Genomic DNA, 20,789 nt, shown 5'->3' on the forward strand with positions numbered 1-20,789 from the left:
AGTGAATATTAATTAAAAATGGCTACTTACCATGAATCCTCCCTTGGAAAACCTAAATATTTTTCATATGTTTCGGAACTCGCAGCTTGTTCGGAAGGAACCAGCTACGAGTTCCGAAACGTATGAAAAATATTTAGGCATTCCAAGGGAGGATTCATGGTAAGTAGCCAATCTTTTGTTAATTAAGAATCATCCTCTCTTGCGCTCATATAATTATATAGTGAATATTTTAGGGAAGAAAGAAGATAACCGGATTGCAGTCTATAAATTGGTTAACATGTGAAGATCGATGGAACATTACCTGCTTCGAAAATGCTCTCAGATGAAGGGCGAAATATCAGCAAACTATACACAAGTAAATAATAAAAAAAGCCACTTTTTAGTAGTTTCGAAATAGTAGTAAGTATATAAAGATATACAGTAAGAAACCTTGTAAGAAGGATGATAGAATACACTTAAAATTAATTAACATCGACAAGATCTTCTGTGTGAGTTGACAACCCATGGAAAGGACGATATGACTTCATTAAAATATTGATGCTTAATAATATAAATTACAGGTATGAAATATGATTACTTAGTAACACCATTACATAATTATTCATAAGTATATACTGTATACAGAATGATAACACTGAAAATTTTGAGTTTCTTTTATGTTTACACAACAACCAGTTTACAAGATTCACCAATTTCAAACTGTTTTCTAATCAATTGGCCATCGAAGTGTAATGTATTTTACACCATCAGTCATCACTGTGTAAGTGTGTGGCAGTGGTGTTAACAGCTCATCATACTTTACAAACAGATGGTTATTTGTTACACAGACCTCGTAAGCAAAAACATGTTCATAGAAGGCAATCGTGTCCAAAGCTACACAGGAAAAAATTATATCATCATCATGAATTATAATGTCTTTTACTTGACCAAAAACAGGAAGTCCATTGGATTCATCAATGTCAAGTGCAATTATAGAAGACAAAGAAAAGGTATGGCCCTTCACTTTAACCTTTGTAACAGACATAAGGTCTGCTTCAGAGTGTAATGCATACCTCTGCTTAACCTCTATTGCTGTATCACTGTTAAACCTCCTCTTTTTTCCATGAGAAATGTGATGTGTCAAATTGTTATTAAGAAGTAAGTCATTAACGAGTAATTGATTTCGTATTGCAATTGATTTGCAGACATTTACCCTGCTGTGTGAGACATTAGCCATGAACTTTGAAATTCTATGTCTTGCTTCAAATCTCATGGTCCATATTTGGTTCAGTGGTCCAAATTTTTTCATCATTGCAGGGTAGTGGGTGAGGAAATGAAACTTTGGTTTCAAATGACATTTTGTCAATGAACAGTACATTTCATTGAACTCTGCTATCAAAGTTTGTAGTTGAATCACAGTATCATCATAAACCCTGTTATTTAGAAGTCTTTCTGTAATTTTGCGTAATTGAATATACAACAGCCAAACATAATTGTTAGTGGGTACGTAATATCCCACCAATAGGCCAAAGTACCTCACCAAAATAAGCATTTCGTGAGCTGACGTCTTTATGTTTATGTTCCCCCCATCAATCTGAATACAGTTTGTAGGTTTTGAATTGGAATCTGGACCATAATTAAAGTTAGCAAGGTTCATTTGCAAAGTCTCAATGGTAATTGCTTTACTTTCTTGTACCAAATAATTGACAATGAATGACATTACATAACGACAGCAACCTTCAAACCAATCATGCATTATGTCGACAGCAACATTGTTAAACAGGTCAAACCCTTCAAGGTTTAACCACACACATTTCTCCTTTATGCCAGTCTTAGATACATCATTTACCTGCAACTGATCTTCATATGTCAGAACACTCCTGAGCAAAGTGGGAACCTCTGTGGTTAATTTTTGTAATTCGTTCTTATTTGCATTGCATATCCTGCAACAGTGATTACCAACAAAATTTGAAACAAAACCCAGAATACTGTTCAACCCTAAATTGTCACCAGTTATAGCAGGAACAATGAATTTTACAACACCTTTAAAACAGCTTGTTGATACCTGTACGCCAGTTTTTCTTAGGAAATTCAGTTCATCTATTACCTTTTGAAGCGTAACTGCATTTCCAAATTTTGTTCTGTCAGCTGAATGAAATAAAGATACAAGGAAAATATTCTTCAACTGTGACACATAGTAAGGGGGCAGAAGTGGAAGTGAAAGATATATAGCACCTAATTTATGAATTCCAGCATGTGACCCCAGTGCGTTCCCAATTTCAACATCATCAAAGAAAATAATAACAGGTACTACTAATGTATGTCTTGAGTATTCTTGTGAAGGCTGCATGTTCTTCCATACAGAACCATGAATTATGTTCAAAAGAGGACTGCCATTGTCTTCACAGTTATTCAAATATTGCAAGTAGTTCAATGTTTCACGTATAAATGAGTCCTTACTGAAAAGTTTTTGTAATAATACTCGCAATGGAATCATTTGCATAGTACAAGGAACAGATTCTATGTTGCTACCACAAGCCGTGTGTCTTCTTTCCATGCGTTCCCCAATTAAAACTTCCTGTGGACTAATGTATGTGCCTAAAACCTCAAAATATTGTAAACGCTTGTAATCCGTTTCAAACCCGTTTAGAGGTTCTATTGAGAGAACTTCTTCAAGAGCTAATTGAAACTTACCAGGCAACTCTTCTACACCTGCGTGCTCTAAAACCATTGCTTGTAAAGATCTCTTCACATTGTGACTAAATAAGGATTTCATTCCATCAACCACAACTTGTACATGTGAACGGCTAAAAGTTGGATGTGCATACAGTTTAGAAATGAATTTACTCATATGATCCTCCACTACATTTTGTACTGTATCGTTTGTGACAACTTGACTACTTTTCTCTACAACAGGCTGTGACAAATTACCACGTGACTGCAATACAGTTACATCACTGTCTGCTAACAGTACACTACTACTCCTATTACTACATTGCTTTTTATTTTTATGTACATTGGATATGTGTCTTTGCAGTGATCTATTATATGAAAAATACCTGTAACAACCCTCATATGTACAAGGAAACATGGTACCTCTTGCCATATTTTTGCACACATTTCTTGTATGATATTGAATATCAGATGGACGATTGAAATTCTTTTTACATGCAAAACAGGTAAACATTATGTATCTTTATTGTGGTTCACTTATGCCTAAATCAGACATGAGACACCGAACACCTTGAGTCATTCTATCATGAACTGTTTTAATACCATAAAATCCCCTTTGCATTAACAACCAGACACTTTCTGACTCCTCAGGATACCTAGCACTAGTAGCATGAAAGATTTTGAAACATGTGTCAACAGCGCTTTGTAATGAATTGAATTTGTACAAAGTGTTCTCGACGACGACATAGGAGCATGTAACTGACGTTATGTCCTCACCCACAAGAACAACCAAAGGCTGAAATGTAGCCCCCAGTTTTTGTAGTTTTTCTTTCCTCTGTTGAATTGTGTTCTGCAGGTGACTGTCAGATGTAATGTGTGTGATGAATCCATCACGTATTTCCAATTTTGATGGGCGCCATGTTGTCCTCTTACAGTTCCTCTTGATGGGTACCACAGGTAGCAACAGTGGCAGACAAATCAGAGCAACATTTGTCTTCACGTCAGGTGAAATGTCCTTATCTGAAATCAGTAAATGGTGAATTACATGACAGGTCTCCATATAAGTGAGGTCATTATTATGTACTATCTGTGGCACATAAATGAAAACTTAATTCACTGTTATACGAAAGCAATTAAATAAGATGGAGAGGATGCTGACTCGGTAGTAACTTCAGTTTTACACACTTTACAAGCTGTAGATGTTTTAAAACTTTTTTCAACAGTGCCAATGATATGTCTATGTAATCAGATTTGTGGACTAAGTTCTCTTCCATTCAAGACTTCCTACAAGAAGTTGCAGTGCGTAAACAAAAATAAAGGCCAATTACGCACTACTTTTAAAACCAAAAACATGTCAATATCATTATGTGGCACTTCCCGGTGTGAGGGACGCTTACTATCTACCGATTAAGCTCAATACTTTTGTTTTCTCTCAAACGTCTATATAATAGTTTATACTCTATGTCTTGCAATACTGTAAACTTTGAACTTAAAATGCGATTTTCGGCAAATTCATAATTTTCAATTTAGCTGAAACTTCGTAGAAACACGTTTCATGATGTGTACAACTAAAATCAAGCAAAAGAAAATGTTTGATTTTGCTGTTCATAAATAACATCCGCTTAATAGAGTATCAGAGGAACTGTTCCAAAATTGCCTAATTTTCCCGTTTGCGTTGCGCACATACAATTTGATGTGAGAAGAAATCGTGGCCTAAGACCTTCACATATAAATAATGGTGGCCATAACTAAGAGTGAAAGGCGCGCATTTGATTGACATATTTTTTTGTATATCGCTCAAAAGAGGGGGCGCGCTCCGTTAGGTTTTATGCAAATGAGATTACACATTGAACTCGACAAGCACCATGAATTTCATCGCACTCGAGTGTGCGGAACAGAGAAACAAATCGGGTCAAATTCAAGGGACGTACCATTTCCAATGCTCAGACTGGCTTGATATGAGGCAAACCTCTCGCAAGAGAATGCCGTAGCCATGTGTCGTATTTCCGCTGAATGGTCTTCTTATAGATGAAATAAGTGGAAGCGAATGCTAGTTAGGATTTCGCACATTCTACACCATATCTTTAAAAAAAACATTGTTCGAAGAAACAAAATGATCATTGCACTAGAGTAACACGTGCTATTGAAAGGTACAAAATGATTTATTCATTACCGGAGCTGTAGTACAAGGTTTTCCTTACTCCCAGTACCGCTCAGGCAGTTGAGGTGATTATTATGTACGACGTATTATACAAAAGTACTTGTACATAAGTATGCAAAAGGGTTTAATTGCCGATTTCCTCATCCTCTGACGAATGGTTCATCGATATCGCTCAAGAGCATAGATTCGTCTTCTTGTGGATGTCTTCGGACGTGCTACATTTCTTTGCCCATTCCTAAGTACCAAATAATGAGCATGACATGGGCACAACATCCAACTCTCCATGTTTCATTTGCACATTGACAAAACTATCCTATAATGCAATCGTCCCCACCCGACCAAGATCGCATAAAACGAAAATGCAGTACTTTAACCGATTACTGCGCCTTGAGTGGATATGCGCACGAACAACGTAAGGTGTTTGATTCATATAAAGCCACTCTGAGCATATGACTTTGACCCGATTTGTTTCTCTGTTCCGCAGGCTCGAGTGTGATGAAACTCATAGTGCTTGTAGAGTTCAACGTGTAGTCTCACTTCCATCAACCTTCAACGGAGCACGCCCCTTCTTTTGGGCAATATACAAAATATATGTCAAAAATATGCACGTCTTATGGGCATTTTCATTGTATTGTTGACCCATTTTTGGTCATGTTTCACTGAGCTATGCCCACCAGTGTTTATATGTGAAGGTCTTAGACCACGACCTCTTCCCACACCAAAGTGTATGGGTGCACCGAAAACGGGAAAATTGGGCACTTTTGAAACTGCTCCTTTCCCTCTGGTCCCCTCCAATGATGTTTTAAATGGGTTTGACTAGGGTGACCAGATTCTGACAAGTGAAAAGTAGGAAAGAAGCATAATAATAAATGATAGCCTGTGCATCGACAATACGTATCTCTTTGTTTCATTTCACGTTAACCTCAAGGCAATCATTCATTTTTAAGAAATCAACACATCTCCAAATACTTTCATGTCGAAATACAAGATTTTTGAAAGAATTTCAAACAATTTAATGGAGTATCAACAAAAACAATAAAAAAAGGTCACGATTGAACTATAAAGAATTTTCTCTCTGCCTATTCACAACAATGTATTTAGACAAGTAATACTACTGAAAGAAGCGCAAATACTTCACACTGCAAGTCGCAAATAGATGAATCAAATTTATTTGTACTATAATCAAATAATATCATTTGCATTATAATTAATTAGACACATAATTAATACATGCGCTTGTAGTTTATTTTTATGAACGTATAGTGAAACTTCGTTTAGGGCTAAAAACTTACTTTTTAAAATTGATTTTCAGAGTCTGGGATTATTTTAAGACATGACAGAAAAAGACTGGCACGAGGAAACTCCAGTTAAATTGATTGGCGTCACTGCTGTGACTTGAAATAAGTGACCAATCCTGCCTTACCGACATCTCAACAAGACTTTCTCAGTAAAACCAACTGCATTACAAAACAATGGTTTGTCGATTGTTTTATTTTCCTAACAATAATTTTTTGAGCAGTGTTGAAAAAAAAGTTTATCATTCAGAAAAAAAGTGCCTGTGATTCGATATGTTGTGAATAAAGAATGAAACATTAAAGTATTGCAAATAAATTTAATCAGGACTTTTAAAAAAAGGACAAATCTCAATTTTCTAGATGTCTTTGGAACACACAGGAAAGCTATTTGAAAAATAATACTGTACTGCGAAAATCAGTACGCCTGATCACCCTAGGTTTGACTGTATTACAAAAATAAATAGTGCTTGAAGCACTGTACTTACCATGAATAGCACAGATGTACGGTGCTGAAAGAGAATGTATTTCTTTCAAATTTCTTTTCAACTCCAACAAATGCAGAATTTTGTCTTGAAGCAGAACAATTCTGTTAAACAAATTGTCTTCAGTACCAGGGTAAAGGAAGGAGTAGTCCTCCAACAGCTGCAAAAAGAGCAACATTATTAGTAGTGAGGTATCACGATGAAATCTTAAATATGAAACAAGTGTAAAATTTCTCAGTAATGTTCCTACAGGAATGAAACATCAAGTTTTCCTATTCATTTTTCATAATAGTAATTAACGCATTAAAAGATAAGCAACCGATGTGTCAAACATAACAGGAAACGGGCAAACTTTTTTCTTAAAAAAATTAACCATTTCTGTACATTAAAATTACCTGCTTAAGTTTCTATTTTTCTTCAATATTTTGGTAATATACTGGAACCCTTTTCTGGAAGATTGCTACGATCAACATTCAAGTTGTGCAAAGCTCATGTAGGCCATTCTAAGTTCACAATGACTAAAACCAATCAAGTTCACATCCACTAAAAACATATTAACCTTTTGCCATGGTTCTTAAGAAAAATAAATAAATAAAATAAAAAATAAAAGACAAAATTTCACAGCACCAGCAAGCAAGTGCAAGGAGACTTCAATTTTAATCTACAGACATAGTTAATTATTTCTATGTGTCTTTTTTTTAATTCCTCACTTTCAAGTGGTTCAAGTTACCAAATTGGAAAGAGAATGAAGAAAATAAATTACAAAACTCGCATTTTTTACACAATGTTACAATTCAGCAATTTTACATATTCACAAACAACCAAATATAATAAGATGAAAGTAGTGGTCAAGGAAAGTAAAATCTACGTATCAAATCAAGACCACATCGTACCTTTCTCTAGCAGAATACATGATATAAAACTGTAGTATGGAAGGGAGAGAAATAGAATATAAAATACAATTAACATAATGTATATAGCTATTAACAGTCAAAATTTTGATGCAAAAACTTTAACTAAATCTAGCTCTCACAGCTTAAAACTGTGCCTGAGCGCAATTATGGGTGGAGCTGTTTCCTTGTGATAGTGGTCTGTACACATGTAAATCTTACATGTTTTTCCCCACCTCATTATTCGACCTATATGTTTTAATGAGGACAGCGTTGAATTGAAATGAACACGTGTTTTGTGAAAAATGAGACACCTCACTCAGTTGTTAAATACTTTGCAATAGTACAGTAACAGTGCACTTACCAATGTATAACCTTGTGGTGTTTTCAAAACAGGGTACAAGTCAAGGTAAGCACCAACCGTCCCAGGCTGTTCCAGGGCTTTCAATCTAGCTTCTGCTGTTGCTCTCCAATTATCGCACACAACATGCCAGGGATCTAGTGACGTTCTGAGCCACTGTAACTTCTCATCTATTACTGGGTCTGGAATGGGTTCTTCAACAATGTCTGTGTCGTCACCTAGTGAAGATGTAGGTGATGCAGAAGAGGACCTTCTACTTGGAATATCTCCTCTCTTTCTTAGAACTCTTCTTCTTGAAATGTAGGCCTCATACAACTTCCCAGAAGCATTGCGTTTTGTTTGGTAGTTCGTGGCTCCAATGTAAGCTGCGTAATACACAGATGGTGATTCTTTCCCAAAAATGGTTGCTATTTCATGTGCCCAGCGTGTAAATTCACCTCGTGTTATTAGCCGTGTCGGATTTTCTTCTAACTCATGCTTTACTATAAGTCGTGCTAAATTACACCTTGAAGCATTATCTAGTAAACCATTGTTCTTTTCTCCTTTAGCAAGAATGGCTTTTCCATCCAGTGTGCATTGCAATATAGTAAGCACCTGCAAGCAACGAAAGCATTATGAACAAGGATATCCATGAAGTCCCTAATGAAAGAAAACGAAAACAAATATATTTCATGGCTTGCATCTCCATTTGAAAACCTAATCACAGCAAGATTTGAGAAAGTATACACTGACCTCACATTTTCTGATTCATAAGCGTATTATTTTTATCTTTTTATTTCACTGTAGTTTGCATTTTCCTCTTACATTGTAAAGTGAACCTTCAAAACTTTTAATGAAATATAAATGTAGTGCAAATGTAGAGAATGAAAATGAATTATCAGTAAAAACAAGGTATAATTTCCCTTAAGGTTTCTTACACGAGTCCTCCAACTTGAAGTGTTACCTAAAATTACCTGAACTGAAGAGAATGTACATAGGGAAAACATGAGCATGAATATCTGATTATAATATCAGAGTGACTAATCAGAAACGCAAAATCACAATCAGGGTCTTTTGGGGAGAGTTTGTCCACAGGAAAAAGTCCCTGTATGTTCCATTATCCCACATTAATAGTACAATACAAGAAGGGATTCGACAAAACATTTCTTAAATAGCAGCAAGAGAGTGTATCTGAAAATAAAAAAAGATATGTACTTTTACCCCGATTCTTTACCAAATGTTTATTTCATTTATAGTAAACGAGGTTTCACAGAAAATTACTGTAGATTTTTTATGTTTAGATTAAATTATCATAAACGAAAACAAAATTCTGTAGTAAATTGGTCCCAAACTGTTGAAGTAAAAAGACCATTTCGTATAGCTATTACATATAGAACTCTCAACCCTCATATATACATCTGGAATTTCTAAGTAGTTCGCTTGTTCACTCAACAACGCAGATTTTCAGCCAAGCATGCTTCATCCACAGGTGGATCGACGCTGGTGGATTTCACTACACAGATTTTCATTTCAGTGTTACAGCAACTACGTTTTCTACTTTTCTCTCATGTTCACAATCTCAACCAAGTAGCTATAACAATATGTTTTGTATTTTATCTAGGTGCTCAACGTATTTGTAAACGTGAGAAAAAACTATACTGTAGTTCGTGTAAACCTTATGAAATCCACCTGTTGTAGTATTTCATGGATTCAGCTGACGACGAAGCACGCTTGGCTTTGAAACCTGGCTAGTGGCATGAAGTAACAGTGTAACTACTTGCAAATTCCAGCTGTATACAGAATGGGGTAAGGATAAAATGTCTGGTTATCGAAATGAGTGCAATTTTAAAAATTTGCTTAAGAAACTGTAATACCCTTTCCTTTATGATCTCAATTATAAAAATGAATGTGAAATCCTTCTCCCAAATCTTTAAAATTCACATTATACACATGCTACCAAAATGTGTTGTACTTTACTTATAAACTTATAAGATCCCATTTATGATTTCTTTGTATCAAGAAGGAACATGGATTGATAAATACAATATACAACCTAACATGTACGGAAAATTGTCATTTGGACATAAATCCACGTTCACACAGAAGAGGCATGCAAACAATTTTAAAAATGTTACATTCACAAAGCCATATTGATGTATTTCCCTTGAGCGATGATTGCTTTATTCAGTCCCATAAACATTCATGATTAAAACCTGTAGACATTTATTCCATTAAACCAAAACTTACATGATTTCCCTCTGATTCGCTGTGCCTGATTTGCTTTTCGCCTTCCACTGAGTGAGTGCAAGAAGTTGAACTGGAATTGGAAGGAAGAGACTGAATGTCAGAAGTATTTTGTCTGTTTTCTTCCTGCTGGTGTTCCTCTCGTAAATCTGCGGATGTTCCAGGAGTTTCTTCTAATCTATCTCTCTCTATTGCATTGAATGTTGATTTCCTTCCTTCACACCAAGAACTGTTTCCAAACGATATTGGCGTTGTTAAGTCAAGAAGCAACCTATCTGCTTCTTCCTGCAACTGAGTACAAACCTTAAAATGACTCACAAGAAGCATGAGTATTTAATAAACATGTGAATGCCATTTGCTAAAACACTACAAAGGACATGACTAATTTCTTAAGTACCACGTCAGACAAGAAGGAAACAAAAATGTGAGCAAACATATACTTGTGTTAAAGGAGGTACTATAATTCTAACTACTTGTCAATTTTCATAATGCGGCTCATACCAGGTACCACGGAAGGACCATTTTGCTGATATTAACGCATCTGATCAGCATTAGCAATGGCCAATGCAGATATGGATGCTTGCAATACTGATGGATGTTTGTGGAAAACTGAAGTGTGGGCAGTGATAAAGTCTGTTTGGCAAATCCATCAATGGTATATATCCATATCTAATGGTAGACATGGATCGTCAAATCAATAATATCGGTGTCGATAGCTAAGATTTCAAGAAGTATCAGAATGGTTGATACCTGACTTCAAAGGTATGTGGTATCAGTTAAAAACACAATTTAACAATACTAGTCCAAAACATTGATTTTTTTTTAAAGAGATCAATACACTTTTACACTCTAACATTTATTGAAACTAGTAATCCTTTGCAATATAATGCAAGACCAATGTTAACGACACTCTTGGCAACAGTATGACACTATTAACATTTAATAGTGTTTTAAAAAAGGGAAAGAGGAAGATCATTACATCTCTGAAAAGTAATAGAGAGAAATGATTGTCTGAAATGAGCTAATTATAATATCTCTCTCTTTTTTACAAGTTTAAAGTCTTTCATTTCCTACGGAAGCAATGCTCTTATGAATCGCAAGAAGAAGAATTGCATCATCAACTTGCCAGTTTTTGTGTAACAACTTAAAGCAACTATTATGTGAAATTTATCAGCGTAGGAGTACAGGAATTGGATTGGCTAATAGTAACATTCAATGGTGTTGGTATTGGCAAAATTAAGGTTAAATGGTATTAGCTGGGTTTCAATACCGCCATACAGGCACATTATTGCTATTGATCTATCACCAATTCTAGGGATGTATAGTTTTGTACACTTCACATCTAACAGATATTAGAAACATTTGTGGACGTTGACGCAAGAGAGCACACAGTCTATGATTTTCATAACATGAATGCGAAAGAGGAACTAAAAAATTGTTCTGGTTTGTATGTCTGCCTGAAAAAAAAAAGCACATTTTATTTATACTTATAACTTCTGTGGTTAACATGCATGATCACAAATAGTGGTGTTCACAGATTGCGCATTGAATTAAGCAAAATGCCTTCATCTTGAAAGAAGTCTGTCATACCTACTGTGTAGTTGAAACAGGTCACATCTACTTCCCGACTTCCATGTTAACGAGTCTATTTCTACTTTACAGTACGTGAACTACTGACAAATATAACATGAGGATTCCACTTATGATGTGTAGCTGACACACAAGAATAACCTACCCTCCTGTTTTCATCTGCTTTCTGAAGATCCTGTTTCCAAGATTTCCAGTTAACCTTGAATTTTACTCTTGGCCCTGCCTGAGGTATTAGCTGTTCGATGTCTCTATCCTCTAAGTGTTGAAGTGCAAAAAAATCTACACCATTCTCTGGAAAAGAAAGATACTTAGCCTCTTAAAGCACTGTTCAGGTTGTTTCTGACCCTCATTCTCTGCACCTACTTGTAGAAGCATCTTACATTACGTACTATTTTTCCTACACAAATGCAGAATGAGCAAATGTAATCATAATATTAACCATTTATACACTGCAATAGAGGTGGTGAAAGGGTAATTCAAAATATGACATTAACTGAAGAAATGCAACACCATAATGAAATTTATGGAATGGAAATAAAAATGTAACTTCATTCCACATTACATCAAAATAAACTCTGCAGTTCATTACTAAAAATGATAACCTATATTCTCGTGAACAAAAGAATTCATACAATGATAAACTTGCTTAGAGTTTTTATTTATACGTTTCAAAACTTCTAAGATTGTTGTGAGTAGGTAGGGTGCTTTCATGCGGTGAAAAACTTTGGCATATATACACATGATTGTGCCTAGTAATTTAACAATGTCATCTTTTCCCTTGTGTATTTTTATCTCAGCAATGTGATTTGTTATATTCTGTATTTTTCCACTAACGAAAGTCGAATCAAAATATAATCTTATGGAGCCCTTTTTACGTGTTGGCCCAATCTGCGAAACTATGCTTAAGAAAGGTACAAATCAACGAACATACGTTGAGGAAGACGACACTGCCCTAATGCATATGCTGAGGATCTTTACAGCATGACAACAGACAACTTCTGCTTCCTTTTGTTGATTAACGTTTCCATCCACTGTATGCGGAGCTTTGTGTTTATCAACTTGAAATACCTTCTTTTTAATGAGAGGGATATTAAACTTAGCGTAACCTACTCACTTTTGCTACATTTTTCCTGTTTATTGAGAGTGCTCACCATAGCAAAATTACACTACCGCAAACTTTAGAGTTTTTTCTGCCATATCTTCGAATAAAAAAAAATCAAAAAGCAAAGATTCAAATCACTAGACAATCTGATTTTGCATGTGACACCCTACCATAATTCATGTATTTGCTTGTGGTGTGCTGCTATTTACAGAACCTTCAAAAAAATGCTAAATTTACCGACAGTTGCAAATCGAAAGCTGATATATGAGTCGTAATAACAATATCACATGAAAATTAATATTGTCTAGTGCAGTACTTCTTTGCTTTTTGAATATTTTTATTTGTTTTGAAGATATTACAGAAAATTTCTAAAATTTTCGGTGGTGAAGACACTTAAGGTTTGGAGTATATGAGCGGAATCAACCCGCAATTAATGCTGACAGAGAGCGGCGGCAACCACGCGTTAACCAAGCATTGTCAACGCCTCTGGGCGCGATAACGCTGGCTTATTGGATCAATGGCTATAACACTGGATGGACTATATGAGCGTTAATAACGCTGCAGCGTTAGTGCTGAGGATCTCAATTTTCTTAGCAAATAAATAAATTGAACTTCTGTAATGATTTACTAAAAATATGTTGCTTAATCAGTGCCAGATTTACGTATAAAAGCAAAACGAGCTACGGCTTATGACCCCATTATCTTGCCCCCATTCCCGCAAAAAGTTACACGTATGCGAACTGCCTTATATATAAGTAAAAATTTCTGTGCCAGTTCGCCATAACAACAACAATCATCTTTATCAAAACAATTCTTAATGTTTACGTAATAACCTCCAATACCTAAGCTGAGGGTTTGGTTGGATAAGCACACTTACACTCAGATCTCCCCCCTTGCACGCAATGCTCAAACTCTTAAGACACTAGGTTGCATGTCATGCTGAATGCTTGGAACAATACATAGTTCAAAATTTCAAAGTCAGACGCACTCACCAATCCAAAAATGATTGCCAGTGTCACTTACACACAAGTTATGAGCCTCCCCCATCTCGCTCGCGGCCTTTGGTTTGACAAAGAAACAGATTACACCAGAGCATAAGATTTCAAAATCAGACAGTTAGATTCAGAATATATTCACATATAATCCTACATCTACATTTACTTATTTACTGTACTGAAAAGAAAAGCACTTAGGTGGCCAGTGATAACAGCATCTCGTGCAAATATGTATTTTTAAAAATATATTTTATGTATTTACTTATTTTATTTATTGACATTAGGGAGCCGCGGTGGCTCAGTGGTAGAGCGTTCACCTCTGGTGCTTCGGGTCCCGGGATCGATCCCAGCCCCCGCCAAGAGAAAAGGTGTACAAACACCGTGTGCGTGGGTTTTCTCGGGGTTCTCCCGTTTCGTCCCACTTTCTTCATTCCATCATTTCATTAATCTCTCATCATCACAGTCTCCTTTAGCCTAACCGGCATAAGCGTGGGACGTAAAACTCAAAAGATTTCATTTCATTTTTCGTTTTCTATTTACATTGTGACGTCATTGGTTAATCTATTCTAGGCAATGAGCTGTCCCCCAAGATGGGAAAGGAAGGGTGAATTACAACGTTGTGAAGACTTCACTTTCCATGTGCGTCGTGAAGACTACACATTTCGTGTTTTCTCTCAGTCAGTGACAATTAGTTTCGTGCCAACTAGAAACTGCGCAGCACTTTAAGTTTAGGCAGAAACCATTCCTGGTGAACGCTGGTCCCCAGTTTAGAAAATGAACTCCGTGGAGCATAATGTATGAACTGGATTGTGAAGCATGCCGTAGTGTATCCATGAATAGAGACGCAAGTAGGCTATAGCGTCCTTCAATATCCAGTTCATATATTATGCAGTGGGGAGTCCATTTTCTATACATAAATAAACTTTATCGCAAATGTCACTTACACCCCTTTGTCTCTCGCTGCCTCAAATCGATTTCTCCCGTTCGATAACGGGCGTATTTCTTTTAGCTAGTTAGGATTAAAAGTTTCTGGTTCAATTTTGATGTATTCAATGCCTCGTAGAGTTGATGCTATAATTAAATCAATGGTTATCCTACAAACTACTGAAATAAATTATGGAAGCGGCAACATTGAAATACTTTATAAAACGCTACTGTTCTACTACTGCATTTTGTACTCAATGGCACATAGCTTTCTAAATGTAGTCACTAGAATCAATACATACATTGAGGAGAATAGCGCATATTAAATTACAAGGTTGAATTCGAATAAACTATCCCATTGAATGTACAGAAAAACGAAATCCTTTCATTATCTCCTACAAGTGCAGGGAGATACCGACGTTTGTACAAAGAAAAGAAAATGAAATGAAATGAAATCTTTCAGTTTTACGTCCCACGGTTATGCCGGTTAGGCTAAAGGAGACGGTGATGATGAGTAATGAATGAAATGGTGGAATGAAGAAAGTGGGAGGAAACTGGAGAACCCCAAGGAAACCCACGAACATGGTGTTTGTCCACCACAAAGTCCACACGGCGCGAGCTGGGATTGAACCAGGGACCTCAAGCACCGGAGGTGAATGCTCTCCACTGACCCAAAACGCCCTCCATCATTTGAAAAGAGTAATTCCGTAAAATTACCGTAACTAATCCACTGAAACAAAGGAAAATGTGAATTTAGCTGAAAGAATCATGTGTGTGTGTAATTTGAATGGGGCACAAACACCGGGGTTTACTCGAGCAGACAGATCTACCAAACAGAAAACATAGGTAAAATACGATGGTAAAATTCTTCTTTTTCTGTGAAGATCTGAGAGTGTGAATAGAAGTAATTACTGTCAATGCACAGCATATTGAAATGAATTTTGAGCGGTTGTGAAAGAATTGTATGTGTGTGCGTCTGTGCGCTATTCCACTATCCTTGTTTATGCGTATATCCGCATCGTTGATGCGCCTGGTCCATACGAGTGCATTCCTCGCTCCCGCTCGGACCCTTGCTGCACTCCTGCCCTGACCCGGTTAGATAGCCTTCGTGCTTTTTAGTGGCCACCTAGCACAAGTTGGTTCATGTTTTATCCCCTGTACTTGTTGTCATACATCAACATTGTATTTATACTGAGCAGCAGGGTTGGCTGGTTTAAACCAGCTGTTTAAAAAAAAAACTGGTTTAAACCAAAAAACGAAAAATGTTCGTAAAAGTGTAACTATTCGTAAAATCTTGATGAACACACATTTGTGAACACAAGTGTGCGTATCACTTTTCACTCCCATATATTATTCGTACTATATTCAGACCTAAACACCCCATTCTTTACTCAAAGAGATTATATTACAAAAGGAACTTTTTTTATGTAACTTTATGGATGTTTCTTTTGTGATTTTTTTTATAGTTTGTTATTATTGTTATGCAACCAAAGGGAAATTCAAAACATTGTATCGTTTTAATAGTGTTTACTATTAATAAAATACATCGAAATGCTGTACTTTTTTGGGGAGGGGGTCATACAAACCCCACGAGAGGCAATGATTGCAATAACAAGAATATTTGGTAACTATTTATGTATAAATGGGTCAGAGCCAAAGTGGACTCAAATAATTCGTATCTTTATTCACTTTCCTTACTGATATATAAAGTAACTCGTTATATTTCTTTAACTTGGTTAATAAATGAACTGAGTTGGACTAAATTAGTTTTCTGTACTCCGTAGTACTTTGAAATTGTACATATGTAATTCTGTATAATGGTTCCACTTGTGCAATTGTTTATCTTTTTGTCCTTCTGTCCTAATGACTCCTGACAATTATATTAGCAAATATGTAAAGATCAGTTAACGTATTTTTATCAGGAGTCCTTAGTGACTCGGCAGACGTATCGCATTTTTGGCCAATTAGTCCCGGTTTCGAGTTCAAGTGGAAGACAATTCCTCTTGGATGTAAGCCGAGAAGCGGTTTGGATTCCACTTTAAGCTTATGTGACCCCTTCCAGCATAACTCGGTTGTTGCATACTAACACCAAGGCGAAACAAGCTTATTTCTGCCTATATGTGATATAAATATACAGAGCAAATTATTTAAACCAAAAAAACCTGGTTTAAACAAATTTTTTTTTTCAATAAAATCCATGGTCTTTGCCAACCCTGCTAAAGCAGTCCTCAAGCGAATTTGCAAGTAGTAATGGAGGTCCTTTAGTGCATACTCTACTAAAAGAAATAAAAAGCTCTAACGTAACCTGAAAATGTAAGAAATATATCAAAATTTGTAGAACTGACTGTTCGACTAATGCCAGAAAATCTTACAGAAAGTGACAATTACGTAAAGTATAAGACGTAGGGGATGGTTCTACACAGGTCCACCTATATAGATTAGTAGCTAGGATGGATCCTTTCTGTACCAAAATTTTAATATTTAATTTATATAATATTGCTGAGCGAGCGCCAGCGAGTGAAGGGGGGTTGGAGCCCCGCAGGGCACGTTGTTTTCTATCTTTACCACAGCTAAACGGGAAGGGAGACCTGTGTCCTAGAACCTTCCCATTTAGTTGCAACAAAGACCAAACACAACGTGCTTTGCGGGGCTCTTAACCCGCCTTCACTCGCTTACGCTCGCTTGGCAATAATATTTGAATTAAATATTAAACTTTGGTACAGAAAGAAATCAACGTACGTACTAATTTATATGGGGGACCTGTGTTCTAGAACCTTCCCCACGCATTCGCCCATAAGGTAAGTAGTAGTAGAGCAATTAATAATGAACAATGTACGGTGCGACGAATTTAAGGAGCAAACGACTTTTACAAAAAGAAATCTCCGTGTCGTGAAAGCGTTGGTTTTCCATAATGCTCGTTTACGCGTATACCCAACATCGCTGACGTGCCTACTCCCTACGGAGGCACTCCCGCGTGGGCCTCATTCTTAAGCTCCTTCCCAGATTCGCTTAGATAGCATTCGTGCTTATTAGTGTCCATCTAACACAGGTTGGTTGGTGTTTTACACAAGACCTCTTAACTGAATCTGCAACGAGGATTGCAAGTGCGCACTACAACAATGATTGCTGAACGTACAGAAAGAGAATACAGCGAGCATTATTTACATTAGTAATACTTCTTGCCTAAACAGATTTAGAAGTTACATTCATAGGAAAGGCAGTTACTGAAGCAGGAACCTACTGAATTAGTATGTTCATCACATGCATTCTAACATGAGTGCAACCAACATACTTGCATGTTTTTACAAAAAATAATGGTAATAGTATACACGAGAACCCCCTGATCTGCATTCTTCTGTGTTCTATTACCACTTCTACACGAAATACCATAAATTTTCTACGTAGTGCAATAGTAAGAAGTACCCATGTGCACAAGACCGATATGCGTTAAATCCCCCCCCCCCACACACACACAGTCATAGATAAAGTACAATGGCACTACACATGCCGATATAAAGTACAGGTACGTTTTTTTTATTTTCGTATGAGCCGATAAGTAAATAAAAGTCGCTTTATTGCCCCCTTTGTAAGTTCGTACATACTCAATGAATAATCCCTAAAAGTATGAGCGTCCTGCTCCTTTGGGAACTGATGCAGCTTCACGTATACTATATCCAAAATAATATTCATGTGTACACAAAAATTCTCCAGCTTTTATGTAATTTCTAGATCGTTAGAAAATAATCATTACTTTCAAGCAGGATAGATTGTCTTCTGCTGTCATGCTGATTGATTCAGGTTTTCTTATTTCTAATGCTAATTACTTACCCTTAAAAATGTTAACGTAATTGTTTAGTTTCCAAGTAGTCAGCAAATCTTCCACATACGCATCCATATTTTGCTTATAACAACACTTTCTTTCTTCTTATTTCTTCAAGCGCGATACTGACTATGACTTTCACACGAAAAATGGAGGCTCCCGCGTTTTGCCATACAGAATGGAATTGTGGGTAATAAAAATTTTGAGCCTCTTTCTTTGCAACTTTTATAACAAGAATAATGCGTTACTGTCTGTATTGTAATGTTAAAGTAACATGACAGTACAGACTTTAATACCAAACAACTGTATGATTACACAGAGTTAGAGGACTTTTTCCATTACTTACTGTAAATTATTCATTACTAAATGTATTTTTATCAATTTCCTGGGATATATAACATTATAATGACTTTCTATCATTCCTTTACGTACTTTTTTGTCCTGCTTTCCGATTGAAAGATCAGTTGTACGTAGAAATTGTAAGTAATCGTGCTTCCGTTACACAAATAGTAATGATAAAACAATTTGTCTCCTTACATAATGTCTGTATAGAACGGATTTGTTTGCTCTTTGCAGTGTAGAATGGGTAGATCTCATTATCATGACAAAATTTCATTCCTGACGTGAAGTTTGCACTTTACTACGAACATTTTTACATTATTCAGTTTCTTTTAACATTATAATGTAAAAAATGCATTACAAGGAAAATTTGTCCTTCTTCCTGCGATATTTTCCTTACTCATGTCAAAAAACACGTACTAGATAGGATAGCCTGTAATATTTTCATTCCTGAAAGACATTTATCTCTCTTGAATGACGTCACATTTTCTTTCCAGTCTGGAATGTACTCTTAACATTACAGAACTGAAAACCTTCCTGTCGTTACGTACATTTATTGCGTACTACAGATTTTTCATAAAAGACAAAATGCAGCATGTTGTATTTCCACTTCGCCACATGGTAAATTAACATTATAATGGTTTCAAGTCCAAATTTACGTAATATAAGTACGGAATTACGAAATAATCAACTTTACATGTCTTTACTGTTAAATTTTCTATGAAAATTTTTCTCAGTGCAGAAATAATATTTATTCGTATGACTTTGAGATTTGTCAATATTATCCCCTTAATTAATTTGTCATGTATGGGACGGGCCTAGGGGCGTAACTAACGGCCACAGGCTCCGGGGCCCCACAAAGAGTAAGAGAAAGATGGAAAGAACGGGCCAAATTTCGAATTTTGCGGGGTGGCAAAAACTTTTTCTAGGGGACCCAAATATTTTTGCTTCCCCAGAAAAAAATCAAAGTTACGGCGCTGATTAGTCAGTTCCTGGATCCTGGATTCCACAAACTTGAATTTTCAAAATGATTCTAAAAACTATGGATTTTGAAGTAAGAATATTGTATTCATAAATATGTAGTGAGTTTCATTTCACAGTGTAAAACTACGGAAAACTTCCAAACTACCGAATTCAATACTCAAACTTGAAGTAGCACATCTATAACTACAGATTGCGATACAGGAATAAGAGCAAACATAGAACCTGTTCCTCGGACGTTGGATCCATATCAAAAAGCCATTAGCAACTCTTACTGTTTGGGCTGTACAAGTCTTATATTGAAACAGAAAGTGTTAATTGATGTCTACCACTTCTGTTTGCAATAGAGGAATACCATCACAAATTAAGCTTCTATTTTTTTCTAAATCCATATCAAAAATTTTGTTTGTTCTTATCCAATTCTCTTTAATCCATTATACCATCAGTGTTGTTCCGAAAATCGTAGATTTTCACCCCTTTCACTTTCAAGAAATAGATAGGAGGCACGGTAGATCAGTGGTAGAGAGTTTACCTCTGGTGCGTGGGTGCCTGGTTCGACTTCCGGCCATATAAATTTGTGGCGGACAACATCGTGTCCCTGGGTTTTCTCGGTGTACTCCTGTATCCTTCCACATTCTCATTCCCGCATTTCTTCTACCATTATTCATTTGACTTAATCGTCGTCTCCCTTAGCCTAAAGGTCATAATCGTGGGACGTTAAACTGAAAGATTTTATTTCGTTTTCTCCAACAGACAGATAAAAGTCAAGGCAAAACTCATTCATGAGACGCTGAATTCGTGTCAAGAAACCGCTTTTAGAAATCCCCACCTGTCTTCAATCCATGGAAAAAAAAGTATGAGAACCGGAAGTACTAGTAAATTTCAACCATTTCCGGTTTTTGCAGTGTGTTGCGGGTGGTGATGGTATGTTGTCTTGATACGCTGAATCGATTGTTAAAAACAGATTATCGCTA

At 36.2% G+C, this 20,789-nt stretch overlaps 2 protein-coding genes across 2 annotated transcripts; both read right to left on the reverse strand.

The window, feature by feature from the left end:
• Positions 1–706: 706 nt before the first annotated feature.
• On the reverse strand, positions 707–3,085 carry LOC145682222 (uncharacterized). The gene has a single exon (XM_081753805.1). The coding sequence runs from the start codon at positions 3,083–3,085 to the stop codon at positions 707–709; it is 2,379 nt and encodes a 792-aa protein (XP_081609931.1).
• Positions 3,086–3,171: 86 nt separating this feature from the next.
• Positions 3,172–19,030, reverse strand: LOC145681067 (uncharacterized). Its single transcript, XM_081752421.1, has 6 exons — positions 18,504–19,030; positions 11,800–11,945; positions 10,068–10,355; positions 7,845–8,435; positions 6,594–6,750; positions 3,172–3,672 (listed from the first exon to the last, which is right to left on the reverse strand). Exons 1-6 carry the CDS (start codon positions 18,568–18,570, stop codon positions 3,176–3,178), a joined length of 1,746 nt encoding a protein of 581 aa, XP_081608547.1. The 5' UTR covers positions 18,571–19,030; the 3' UTR covers positions 3,172–3,175.
• Between the last annotated feature and the right edge of the window lie 1,759 nt (positions 19,031–20,789).

Source organism: Thermobia domestica, chromosome 3 (assembly GCF_964235325.1).
Source record: "Thermobia domestica chromosome 3, izTheDome1.hap1.1, whole genome shotgun sequence".
Taxonomy (NCBI): domain Eukaryota; kingdom Metazoa; phylum Arthropoda; class Insecta; order Zygentoma; family Lepismatidae; genus Thermobia; species Thermobia domestica.